The 13,983-nt window shown below is 40.6% G+C and overlaps 1 protein-coding gene across 1 annotated transcript in view; it reads right to left on the bottom strand.

Annotated features, from left to right (window-relative positions):
• PRUNE2 (prune homolog 2 with BCH domain) overlaps window positions 1-13,983 on the bottom strand; it is a 143,372-nt gene that overhangs the window by 16,130 nt on the left and 113,259 nt on the right. Inside the window, exons 10-11 of the mRNA XM_026652403.1 lie at window positions 6,987-7,163; window positions 729-831 (exon numbers count right to left, since the gene is read on the bottom strand). Coding sequence (XP_026508188.1) covers window positions 729-831; window positions 6,987-7,163 — 280 coding nt within the window. The remainder of the gene's footprint in view (window positions 1-728; window positions 832-6,986; window positions 7,164-13,983) is intronic.

Genomic DNA, 13,983 nt, shown 5'->3' with positions numbered 1-13,983 from the left:
GTGGATCTGCCCCCACTGTGCCAACTAGGGACTGAGCACACAGCTGCCCAGCAACAGCAGCAGCACCGCTTTGGATACAGCCCCTCCCTGCACCTTGAGCTCCACCCCTGCCTGCATGCCCATAGCTACCTGTGTCCCTGCACCCTGAGCGGTTTTCTCCTCCCAGTACACAGCCCCTAGATAGCCCCTGCCTTCACCCTAAGCGGTTTTCAAACTTTTTGAGCTGAGGCACCCCCTCCTTGAGTTATAATTTTTGGTTGTGCCCCCCCTTATATCTGCAAAAAACCTAGAGTTTCCAGGTGTCTAAGTAACCCTTGGAATCATGATTAAAGTTCACCCTCCCCCCCATCTGAAATGGTGCCCCTGTGTGACAGTCTTTTTGTTCTGTGTCTATGCAGCACCTAGGACAACGGGGCCCTGGTCCAAGACTGGGACTCCTAGGTGCTACGCAATACAAATAATATTTGAAAAATGAACTGAGGGTTAAAGGCAGGGAAGGCTGCTCTCCCCTACAAGTAGGACTGGCATTCACTGGTGAAGTGGTTTAAGGATTTTAGAGCCAAGGAGTGTTTCACTGAGCATTGTACCTAAGGCAGTTTTTGCCCGTAGCATTCAAGTCACCCCCTTTAATATCCTAAATTATCTCTTAATTAAAGACAGGTTCTCTCAGTACGTAATTATACGTATTAACGCAAAAGACTGTCACATTGTTCACACATATCACTCACAGGAAAAGATTTTCCATGACATAGTTGTAATCAGCTTGACTGCTGTCTGGCAGGAAACATGCAGCAAACACAATGATGGCATTTAGACCATCACCATAGTATCCTGTGGAACAAACAAAAAGGCATTTGTCTCTCAGTAAAGGGCTCTTAACAAGATCATCTTAAAAAGAAAATAATTATGGTAGGCCTGGAACATGGTGATTTTTTAATCTAATTTTTTAAGCCTAATGGAGATCAAGTAAATCCTTTTTTTTTTAAAGCCCAGTTTTTAAAATGCCAGCTACCTCTGCCGCCAGCAGAGATGGAGACTTGGTATATTCACAAGGGGGGCATGAGTTGGCTCCCGTAGAAAGGAACACTAGCTCAGGACAAACATTGATTGCTGTACTTAATCTAAAGAAATGGAAATCACCAGAGCTTTTGACATATCAGCTTGGCAATTAGAAGGCTGAGAGAAATTTAGTTGTGGGGGAGAGGTGGTTAGAAGATGATCCTGGTAAGGGCAACCCTGACTGAACTTTTCCCTGGACAGGAGTCATGCAAAAACATTCCTATGGAAATGTAGAGGTGACCCTCCTGAATCTAGTAATGAACACCTGATAAACAGGTTGGGTGTAGGAGCAAAAGAGGAATTCTCTCGTGCAGCAAGAGCAGCTGACAGGCTGATCAAGGAAGATCAGAGAGGACTAGCTTTTTAGACAAGTAAGAGTAAAAGCATTCTTTTGTCTCTAGAACTAAGATGAAAATGTCTTTCATAATTTAGCTAGTAAGAAGGTAAGCGAGAGATAGCTGTATTAGTCAAACTGTTCCTTGTGTGTTAATTCCCTTTTCTCTCTGTTTTCAATCTTGTTTTAAGAAAATCTGCTGCTGGGTGGGTATTTCAAGTAGACCACTCCTCAAGGGAGCAAAGTTTTCAACATCTAAGGAACAGGAGGCAAAAGGATTTCTGGAGATTAATTCCCACCCAGTCTCAGTCAAAAGGGCATGGGCAAAGGTGTCCTCTCCCAGCAAGGTGTGTGCCCAAGTGCTAAACAACCGAGGTGGTGGTAGGGCTGGTCACCTCCTCTCATTCAAGGATGGCAAATGTTTTATAAAGGACAGAAAATATAATTATCCTGACGTTACAAATGGGCACACTGATACAGAGAGAGGATCAGTGACTGAGAAGAAAAAGGTTCACATCAAGTCTGTGACCTGAGTCAGTCTCCTGTCTTAGTGCCACGGTTTATCCATTGAACCACATTGCTTCAAATCCTCACTTTGGAAAGTAGTCTGACGCAGAAGGATTTCAGTTTTGTTCTCCTGAATTTTTACAATTGAAACATGTCATATTTGATAAAATATAATTGATCTGAATAAGACGATTGGAAGAATTAGGATATAATTACATGTGCAATTATCCAATTAACAATGTTAATCACAGAGAAGTTTTCAGAGTCACACAGCAGCTTGCATTATTTCAAACCAACAATTAAATGTGCTTTTTCCTGAACTTGGAGTAAGCAGGAGAAAAAAGGACAGCCGACTCTCATGTTTGTAAGAGCTTCATACTCAGAGGCCTTCACATGAAGGAATAACCCAGTTTTCTAAACAGGAATTAGAGGAGAACATTAAACTCCCCTGTTTTTATTCTTCCTTTTTTTCCAGACTTAAGTACCAATCTCAAAAGGGAGAGCAGCAACTGATACAGCCTTCAACTGAGACAAGGTGGGTGAGATAATAGCTTCTCTTGGACCAGTTTCTGTTGGTGAAAGAGACAACATAGCCTTCAGCTAACCAATAATATTAGCTGTCTTAAATAATGGGCTATATTAAGTCCATATATTCAAGAATAAGGCAGTATTTTTCTCCTCTTTGAAAGTTGGGATGGGATTTCCTTGCTTATATAAATTAGGAAATCTCCAGGGATTCCCTATACAACTAACACAGTGAAATCAAGAGCCAATCCTTTCAATTGGCCCAGGAACTTGGCATTACCAGGACACAGTGGCAGGTGTGTCCAGTATTTTATACAGCGCTGCCTTATCTTGCAGTTCCACATAAACCCAAAAAGATAATGTGCACCTAACCACCTAGAAAAAAAGATTCCACGGATCAAACTAACACATACTATTTTTATGCTCTCTTATGGACAAGCAATGTTCATGCGCGACAGTGGTGCTTTTTAATCCTTCACCAGAAGACGCTAACAAGAGTTGGCACAAATTCCTTGCCCATAGTTCAGCGGAAGCAGCCAGGCGGATCATTGAGGAATTTCCCCAGGGGTTGGTGTGGAAGGAAACCTCCTCCCTAGGCTGTAGAGCTGTATCTACTATCCATTCCTCCTCACTCACATTCTGGCCACCACTCAGATTCTGAACACCACCATCCCTCTCAGGAGTATGGCCAGTGAATCAATATAGTGGTGGATCTATCTAAACTCTAGTTAATTTATTTCTCAAACACCTTTCTTTGCTATCTAAGGCCTTGGCTACACTCGGGACTTCACAGCGCTGCCGTGGCAGTGCTGTGAAGCGCGAGTGTAGTCGCGCCGCCAGCTCTCTCACAGCGCTGTCTGTACTCCACCTCTCTGAGGGGAGTAGCTTGCAGCACTGCGAGCGAGCGTACAGCGCTGCAGGCTCTGATTACACTGGCGCTTTACAGCGCTGTACTCGCTGCGCTCAGGGAGGTGTTTTTTCACACCTCTGAGCGCAGCAAGTTGCAGCGCTGTACACCGCCAGTGTAGCCAAGGCATAAGCAGACAGGTTCCACCAGCCCCAGTGCTGCTCCTGAATATCTATGCAAAGGACTCTGATGGAGGTGGACTTTGTAGTAATGCCATACCAATTGCTCAGGCTCTCCACATCCTGCCCCATGCATATGCAATGAAATTGCATCATTTCCACATCCACAGCTGGGGGAGGGAAGGATCTGACTCTTGATAAATAAAGGTTGTAATCCCATTGACTTCAATGGGGTCAGGATTTCACCCAATGTTTCTAAGTTGGTCAATGTAGTGTTGGTGTGTCTTGCTGGTTATTATGTATCCTTTATGAGAATTAAACTGTTAAATTCTAGCTGCAGTAGTTTTGAAAGCAAATCATGCAGTTTCAAGGCGATGGGCTAGAAGACTTAGTAGAGGTTTCCAGCTCAGACTTGTGTGGTTCTTTACAAAACTTTGCACAGGAATGAGTACATTTGTCACACTTTCCTGTCTGAAGAATAAGAAGATGCCAGAAAAAAAAATCACCAAATAGCATGCAGCTTGCTGTTGTGGGTGAACATGTCATGCACATATTGCTGATAAAACATCAGCCATGTCAAAGACAAGCTGCTCACTATCTCTTAGCACACAACAGCCTGGAGAGAAGGAAGACTGCAGAAGCAAAATAAGGGGGTCAGTTTAACAGGTGGTTATCCTGAAGAAAATGGTCACCACTTCCAAAATGAGTGCTAGAGGTGAGGCAGGGCCACTTCTCTTGGAAACAGTATTACCATAAATGACTGTCACAGCAGACAGCTTCATTTCTACTTTTGGCAGCTTGCCAGATTCAGCTAGTGTCACCTAATTTAACTGGCTCTTTCATGCGAGAAGAGGATGAACAATAAAGTTGAAAGCATGTGTCAAACAGGTATGAGACAATTCACACTTGTTATAGAGCTGCACAATACGCCTCTTTTTTCATTAAAGTTAAGTCATCATTTCTGTTACATTTGTTCAGTAGAATTGTATTGATGTAAACCTGGTGTAATGCCATGAAGAATCAGACCCAGAGCACCTAAATGGTGGGGAATGAGTTAGACCACTTGGCTTTCACTCCCGGAGAACTGAATTTAAATCCTAATTAGTTCATACATAAAACTGAATTGAGTGGTCTGGTCCCCAATGGGAAAACTGTCCGTGTTTACAAAGCCATCAGAGGATAAGGCAGAGTTCAGCACAAAAGTAATTTTAACAGTAGGATTGTGTGATAAAGAGCCTGTTCCTGCTCCCACTGAAATCACATGACAGTCATATCATTGACACATTTTCATCTGAACAGAAACCATATTACATGCATATGTAAGGGCACTAATCTGGAAAGTTGTGTAAATGTTTTCATAGTATATGCATCTAGAGTGTTTATTCGGCACATACATTAAAATGTAAATAAATACCACTAGCAATGTTGCAATTCTTTGTTTTTCTTCCTTAATTATACCGTCCATTCATGAAATACCTCCAGGGTCTTTAATTGTGTTGTTATAGTTGAAAACTGTTTTTTCTGGCTGTTAAAATGATTTTATTAGCGTATGATTAATCCTTTTGTGCACTGGGTGATGTGAGTCTCTGCAGGCTGTAACATGTCTGCAGGAGGTCACACTAGATGATCACGATGGTGCCTTCTGACCTTTAAGTCTATGCGTCTATGAGTGATTGATGTAACATTGATGTGACCAGAAGGATTGAGGAAGACCTGACTGGACCTGAAGTAGAGTCTGTATGGCTTCATAGCTTGTCTCTCTCACCAACAGAAGTTGATCCAATAAAAGATATTATCTCACCCACTTTGCCTCTCCAATACTACAAGTACACAGCTTAAATGAGGTCACTTTCTTAGTTATATTTGATGGATTGTCTAATAATTACCAAGTATGCAAGGAACACAGAATAAAATATTTGCTCGGATTGCTGGTGAAAGGCTGATTGATGCTCATGAATGGCATAAAATAACTTTAGCAATGTTCCAGGTTAATCAAGGGCACATATGCTGAAGCCCCAGGGAAGCACTGCTTACATTACGGGCAGTTTTTCCTTTAACCGCACCTCGTATTTGTAACTGTACACCCTTGCTCTGGAAAATGGTTGCAGTCATGCACAGAATAAAAGTAGTTTAATGAATCATAGAACAGCATACTTCATGAGGCAAAAACTATTACATCTATAGCCTACAGAGTAGATTTTTCAGTACTGCTGGCTATAGAAAAACGAAAGCATTCCCTCTTTACTGAAAGGGAATTTTATGCTATGAGTATCATGCTGCTAATAAGGCATCTATACCCTGTTTCCCCGAAAATAAGACAGTGTCTTATATTAATTTTTGCTCCCAAAGATGCGCTAGGTCTTATTTTCAGGGGAGGTCTTATTTTTCCTGGAGCTTCGGGGCCTAATATTCCGGGGTGGCCTTATTATCCGGGAGGTCTTATTTTCGGGGGATGCCTTATATTACAGCGAGAGGCAAAACTGGAAGTAGGTCTTATTTTTGGGGGATGTCTTACTTTCAGGGAAACACGGTATTAGTATATTTGCTGTTGTTTGAGATGCTCAGGTATTTAAAGTAGCTATCATTGGAGATTTTTAAGAGCAGTCAGACAAACACCTGTCAGGAATGGTCTAGATAATACTTAGTACTTCCATGAGTGCAGGGGATTGGACTAGATGACCTCTTGAATTCCCTTCCAGTCCTATGATTCTATGATCATCTCACTTCTACCTTTGCCAGGTTGAATCAAACATTAGGCCTGACTTAGGTAGATCTCCCTTTACACCAGTTTTACACTGGCGGAAGTCAATTTACTTCATTGGAGTTACTTCTGATTTGCCCCAGTGTAAGTTAGAACAGAATCAGGCCCATTGCCTCTCCCAGAAATAATTCAGCACAGCAAGGAATACTGCTGAGGGATGTAACCCATACCCCACGTTTGGAGGTAATCCAATCTTTCCAAGTGAACTTCCAAATTCTGTGGGTTAAATTCACCCATGGAACAGAAACATGAAAATGATAGCTCCTTGAACCAGCTGATCTCCCTGTATCTCCAGAAAGATTCACCCTACAGGGAGGGTATGTGGTAGTTCTATACAATTATTCTCCTATGGGGTTTCTGCCACAGATGAGTGGTTTTCAGTTCCACTGGGAGTGCTATAAGATCCCAGCTGGCAAAGGCTGCTCAGGAAATGTGCTGAGTCAGGGCATCCTATGGTTAAACTGTCCATGTCCCCTTGCTGATAATACCACTCAGTTTTGGGTCTAAGCTAGTGGCCCGCTGGCCGTCTGATGGACAGGAGTTTGCAGCTGCTTTTTTGCCATCACAGTGGACTTTCGGCAAATGGGGCTCTGCACCTGGGTCTTCAGCAACAACAGCCCAGGCATGAATCTGCCCCCCTAGTATTTACTGTAATGTGAGTCTGAGCCAACATGTTGTTTATATGGGTGACTGAAAAATTAACTCAGTTTTCTCACTGGCTGATGAAGCATGGTTTTTCACATCACTCTAAAAATGCTTTTAGGAGTTCCCTACCTCCATGGGAAATAACTTTTTTGTAAGGCTCAATGACTTTCATATCAATCCTCTGCTCCTGTTCTCCAATCACTACCGTTCTCCATAACCTGTTGTCTTGTCGCTCTTCCTCAGCGGTATACTCCGGAATGGATTCAGACTCTTCTTGGAAAACATCCCTAACAGCTGCTTGGTCTTCTGAAAAAAATAAAACGGCACATATTACTATAGTATCTTCATAATTAGAGTGGTCCAAATTTGTGGTAACTCAGTGAACTCAACTGTCCCTTTAAAGCCATTAGAATTAGTCTGGATTTACAGTGCTATAAATGAGAACAGAATTTGACCCTGTAACAGCCACTTGGTCAGATCTGCCTCTCTTTTCACCATTTTGAACATGATAATAGTAAACAATCACAGTGCAGAATTGCCTTTGTTTTGCAGGTAACAAAATGGAATGTAACATTCTGATCAGTAACTTGCAGTGGCTATTGAACTGCAGCTCTTCAATGATATGGGCTGCTGGTGTGATAACTGTACCACAAATATAAAATACAAAGTTAAAATGGAAAAATTAATCCCGTGGTCATACCAGTGCTTGTTGGGGGAGGGGGGGTGGGAGGGAAGAGAAGGAAAACAATAGGGCTGCATTGTTCTCAACTTTTTCCCTTTTATCAAGTGTTCCTCCTCTTTTTTATTTTTTGGTGGACGTCAAAGAGGTCTGAAATTGAGAAATATCAGATTAAACCAAACAACATTCAGAGTACTACTTCACATCCAAAAACATCAGACTCCACGTGGCTGGCTGCTCCAATATATTAAACAAAATTTTCAGGGTGTGGATTTTATTCCTTGTAATCCCTTTCATCTAAGGATGAAATCTCTGTCCCCTGCTAAAAAGATCAGATAAAAGCATGGATGGGGAAACTACAAACTCCCTTCCTGGATGTAAAGTGTGGAGCAGGGATTGTGATGCACTGGTACATAAAATTCAGGCGCTCGGCAGCCACACTCAGATCCAAAGCCCACAGAGGACTATGGAGTCCCTCAGCACAGCCCCTCTGTTTCCCAGTCCCCCCAGCCCAGGCAGGATGTCACTGTATTTCTGCTGCATTTTGGGAGTTGCATAGTGACAAAAGATGCTGTAGAATTTAGTTCTAAGTTAGGAGTAAATAGATTAACGGAGTAACAAGGGACCAGAGTTGGCGTCTGATACTCCTGCGAGTATGTCAAGTAATTAGCAAAACACATATCCATTCTGCATTGAAAAGCATGGCTGCTAATGTATGTCTAATTATATCGCCGGTTGTGAGATTTAGTGGCTGGCTACATAAAAATTAACATACGGTATTAACTTCATTTGTAGTTGGAATTACTTAATTTCTTGCCCTAGCTATTGACTAGAATATAGGATTTTTGAGTGAATCTGTTCCTCTGTTCCATCTATTTTTTATTAATCTTCCTGGAGCATTTTAGCATTGTGAACACACACCACGAATAAGCAGGCAGTTTGAGCAAACATCTCCTCGTCAGAAAGAGAGAAAATAGCCCTGAAGGCAGATATGGCAGAGAAGCGGAGAATTTTTTTCAGTGCATGACACACATAAATAGCAAGCTCAGTCTTAAGTGAAAAGACTAAATATAGCAAGAAAATTTGGGGGGAAATGGAAGCAAGCATTTTAAACCCTAACAAAAAAAGCCAAGAATCTAATTAGTTTGGCTGAATCACCAAATATATTTATATTTTGAGTTTATGTTGACATATCTGTTCTGTTTAATGCAGCATTCCTAACTGAGCTGATGAAGACACACTATTTTAATACAGTGTCCACATTAGCCATGCATACCCATGTACTGAACCACTGTAGTTTTGCCCTGTGTCCATGCTAGCATTGTCCCCTGGGTATTTGTCCTGCAGTTCTTGTCACAACTTCCCAGAATCAGTGGTTTCTGGGCATGGGGGTTTGAAAAGCCACAAGTGTACTGTGGGGCAGTAAGGGGAACATTATCTGAAACACTTCAGTCTGAACTGTTTAGTGATGTCTGTACTGGTTCTAAACCAGTGCAGGCTGAAACAGCTCCAATTGAACTAATACTGAGCCCTACTGAAAGCAGGGCTTTGACCCACATGTAACTCACTTGCAGCACTTCTGTGTATGGACTAAAGGGGCCAGCTCCTCAGCTCATGTAAATCAGACTAGCTTCACTGTTTTCAAGGTGTTTTATAAGCATGCTAAGAGGCCCAAAGTGTTCTTATCAAATTCTCCAGTGCAGACAAGGCCTTAAGCCTTCTAGGAGAAAAAGGCCAGTATTTCTTGTATTACTACTAAAAAAATATTCATGAATAAATCAGATTATTGCTGTAATCTTTTGAATTAATGAAATGCTGAACCTTACCACCATGGGGGGAAAAGAAGTATGTATTAGTATTTTATATACAAGCTCTTTTGCAACAGTCCCCATTTCTATGTTTAAATTACTTGTTTAATCTCATGGTCCAGAAAAAGAAGATGACTAGTTCTTCAGGATACAAAATTCAGGTCTAGTATCAGAGATGCTCAGAGACAGTAGATCCCACTCCAGCCATACCCTTACTTGATAAGTTGATAGCAATGAAAAACAGGGGAGCTGGAGTTGTCATTAACCACCATTTGCACAAACTGGGCTTGTCTATGTCACTTGTGCTGTACCAGAATGATAATGGGTCTGCTCCTTCCTGAACTTCCAAGATCAAACTTCAACTTTATTGAGAAGGATCTGGAGTCTTGCTCTTCGGATTTGGGTACTTGAGACAGAACTTGTTGACACTGTGATTGGCTATAGAGGTTGTCAGAGTTCCCCCCGACTCTGAACTCTGGGGTACAGATGTGGGGACCCACATGAAAGACCCCCTAAGCTTATTTCTACCATCTTAGGTTAAAAACTTCCCCAAGGCACAAATTCCTTTCCTTGTTCTTGGACGGTATTGCTGCCACCACCAAGTGATTTACACAAAAATTCAGGAAAGGGTCACTTGGAGTCCCTATCCCCTCAAAATATCCCCCACCCCAAGCCCCTTCACTCCCTTTCCTGGGGAGGCTTGAGAATATTATACTAACCAAATGGTTAGCAATGTGAGCACAGACCGAACCCTTTGTCTTTAGGACACTGAAAATCAATCAGGTTCTTAAAAGAAGAACTTTATTTATAAAGAAAAAGTAAAAGAATCACACCTGCAAAATCAGGATGGAAGGTAACTTTACAGGGTAAATAAAAAGGTTTAAAACACAGAGGATTCCCCTCTGGCTCAGCTTCACAGTTACAAAACAGGAATGAAACTACCTCTTTAGCGTAGGGAAAATTCACAAGCTAAAACAAAAGATAACCTAATGCATCTCCTTGCCTACTTACAATTTTTGTAATTTTAGATGGATCATTTCAGGTATATTTTCAGGAGATGTTGCTTGGTCTCTCCCTCCATCCGGAGAGGGAACAAGAAAGAGAGCCACAAACAACCCTCCCTTCCCCCAGATTTGAAAGTATCTTCTTTCTTCTTGGTCCTTCCAGTTAGGTGCCAACTAGGTTATTTGAGCTTAACCCCTTACAGGTAAAGCGATTTAGTACAGCCGCCAAGAAGGGATTTTTATGCTACCCTTTTTTCTATGTTTATGACAGAAGTAAATCAAATAATTTGATTCAGACCCTATTTTCTCACTACACAAGCTTTGTAAAGACACGAATCCCCAAGGAAGATTTTCTTCCTACTCAGCCAATCTGTTTTCTGATTTTAAGGGTTTTTTTTCACGAGGTACATGGAGCACTTAAATCAACTTGAAGCTGTTTTTTGCTAATCTGAGTAATGGAATAAATTCCCTGAGCAGAGTTCTGCCAGTTCACATAGACATTTCAGGTCCAATCCAGGACATAACCCTCCAAGTATAAGAAATAATAGGAATGGACACCTTGAACTCTTTAAGTTAATGGTATTTGGCAAATGGCTCATATTTAGGGGGTAAATGATGAACTGTCTGATTTAGAAAGTGACATAAAAACATGGGGCCAAATTCAGACCTTGAGTAAATGGGAACAATTCCCATTGAAATCATTGGCATTTGCATCCATTTTGCATCCAGCTGATTTCCCCCCCGCCTTTTCTTATATTCAGAAATAGTTAGCTTTCATGCAGTATTCAATATAGTCAAATTCTGAAAACCTCTCTACATTTCAACCATCTAGTCAGCTCATCATCACTCTCCACATCTGCCCATAACAAGCTCTATCCTCTAACCGGAGGTGACATGAGAAATGCTTATGGATGGCTGAGTACACAGTGATATCCTCTTTAGCAATAACAACTTAAGCTGACATTACTGTTCCTTGCATGTTTAAATGATCATTCCAAGTACTTTTAATTTACAATGTCCTCTCCGGTAACAGAACATTTATATGCAAGGAAGAATTTAGTTTAAATGTATTAAAAAGTTGTCCTCTGTTGTTGGTTGTGAATGTGTGGTTCCCCATATAGAAACAAATTGTAATTATTATTCATTTACAGAAATTATATATAAGGACAATTATGTACCAAAAAAGAATTAGCACAATAACCAGATCCCTTGCACCATCAGAACAGTTGAATTAAGCAATGCTATAAATTGTTTTACATAAGTAGTATGAGAGAGAGAATGGTATCTGGGTTAAGGCACTAGAATTAGATTCAGTTGATCATGGTTCAGTTATTTGGTTCTGCCATATGCAAGCTTATATGACCTTGGACAAGTCCCTTTATCTCTGTGTCCTTAAGCTCCCTATCTATGAAACAGGGCTAATACTACTTCCTTCATCCAACACTTTGACTTGTCTATTTAGACTGTGTAGTCTTCATTGCAGGGACTGCTGTGCCTAGCATATCAGAGCACAAGAATTGGTTGCGGCTTCTAGGCAATACTGTAACACAAACAACAATAATACAGTCATTGTGAAACATGTTAAGTTTCACCGCTGACTTTCAGAATACTGCTGATCAATGCAACATGCACAGTAGATTTGTTCTGGTAAATTTCAAAGTCTGAACTGACTTTTATTCAGATATAATATCTATCTAGAACTATATTAGCAGAACAAAAAATTCTGTCTCCTTATCTGATGACTATCAAGATTTGGCCAGGTGTTCACAGAAATTTTGTAACAGGGAGACTTTTTTCTGCTGTAATATGTCCCATAAGGATTTTCATTGTACCGTGTTTTTTCTTTGCAGAACTGCAATTACAGGTGCACATGCTTCATTAACTGCATATAGTTTTGCAGCATTTTCTCTAAAATGGGAAGAGAGATTAATATTAACTGATATTTTATTATAAAAACTTGCAGTCCAAATACTGACTCCAAACAATGATGTCCATTTATTTGCTAGCAACACAAAATCTATCTTGCTTTAACTTAATCAAGGAAGAATGCTGAATTAATTGGAACTCTATATTCTATTACAGACACTACATCCAGCTGAAGAAGCATTTCATATACAGAATTAAGGCTTTGGTCAAGTGAACACATAAGCATGTGCTTAAGTTTGTAGTAGTCCCATTGACTCCAAGGTCCTAAATGCATTGTTGGATTAGGGCCTAATGGCCAATAATTTAAATGCTGAATCAGCCTTCATCTTAATAAAATGTACAGTACTCTATAACATAATTAGGGCCAGATTAATTTCCACTAGTACAGGATGGGGTAGTAGTTTGGCCCACTGCACCACATGGGGATAACTGCTGTGGAGGGTTGGTGGTGTTTGCACTGACACCATCTCTCAGGGGAAAGACAGCTTTAATTTCTGCCTGGAGCTCAACAGGAGCTCTGCCAGCACAGGTGCTTAGTCAATGCACTGAATCAACACTTCCCCTTCTGTCCTGGGCCCTCCCTGTCAGTGATGCACTCTTTTGGAACAGCAGTGGTCCTGTACATTCCATTGCTGGCACATACCAGAATATCCCTTACTGAAATTATCCCTTTATCTCTAAGAACAATGAGCTTTTCATATTTTTTACGATGAGACCCTTATTTTTAAAAAGGCATGGAAAAGTGGGCTTGTACCAAAAGTAGTAAGGATGGTCTAGTCTAGTAAGGCACTGCATGGGGACTTGGGAGACGTGTATTCAATTCCCAGCTCAACTGCAGACTCTGTGTGTGACCTTGGGCAAGTTACATAATTTACCTTCCACCTCAGTTCCTTCTCTGTAAAATGGGGATAATTCCCTAACTCACAGAGGAGTTGAGAGGATAAAATCCATTAATGATTGGTGTCTCAGCTCCTCAAACAGTGATGAGGACCAACCAAGTACCTAGAGAGAGTATTGCCCAAGAAATAAGTAAGAGTGATCCTGACAATAATTCTTCTGTAAGTCTCACTTCTGTCTCCAGGAACACAATGAACAAATATGGAGAGAAAAAAAAAATCACTAAACGTGTAAAGGATAATGGAACCATGTGCAGTAAGAAGCATTGGTTATTAAGAACTGATCTTGCCAAATAAATTCAAATGTTTTATTTTTTTAAAGAGAATTACTAAATTAATAATTAGTAAATGAATGAAAAGGAGTAGATAGAATAATTCGGATTTGAGTAAAGCATTTACTACAGTATATCATGAAATTTCTCTCAATATTAATTCAAACCGACTGGGACGTGAACAATCCCACAGTATAAAAACTGGCTGAAGGTCCACAAAGGGTTATGACAAAACATTAACTTTTGGTTGAGGAAGTTGTCTACTAGGTATTGCCAGCAAGTGTGTTAGATTGAGTTTTATGTAATATCTTCATTAATGATCTAGATTCTAGAAAAAGAGGTAAAGAGAATTTTTATGAAACACATAAATGTTGTTATCCCAAACACTGATGAGGACAAAGAGAACACAAAGGAAGCTAGGGAGATTAGACTAATGGACAGAAAATAACAAAATAAGATTCATCTTGCTAAAATGCAAGCTATGATATCAGCAAAAATAATCTGAAACAAAGATATTAACTGGGAAGGAGAAATCTGGAAA

The sequence above is a fragment of the Terrapene carolina genome, unplaced genomic scaffold, assembly GCF_002925995.2.
Source record: "Terrapene carolina triunguis isolate 2854851 unplaced genomic scaffold, T_m_triunguis-2.0 Scaffold113, whole genome shotgun sequence".
Taxonomy (NCBI): Eukaryota; Metazoa; Chordata; order Testudines; family Emydidae; genus Terrapene; species Terrapene triunguis.
The sequence above is the reverse complement of the archived record's forward strand: the minus strand, read 5'-3'. Positions and strand labels throughout refer to the sequence as shown.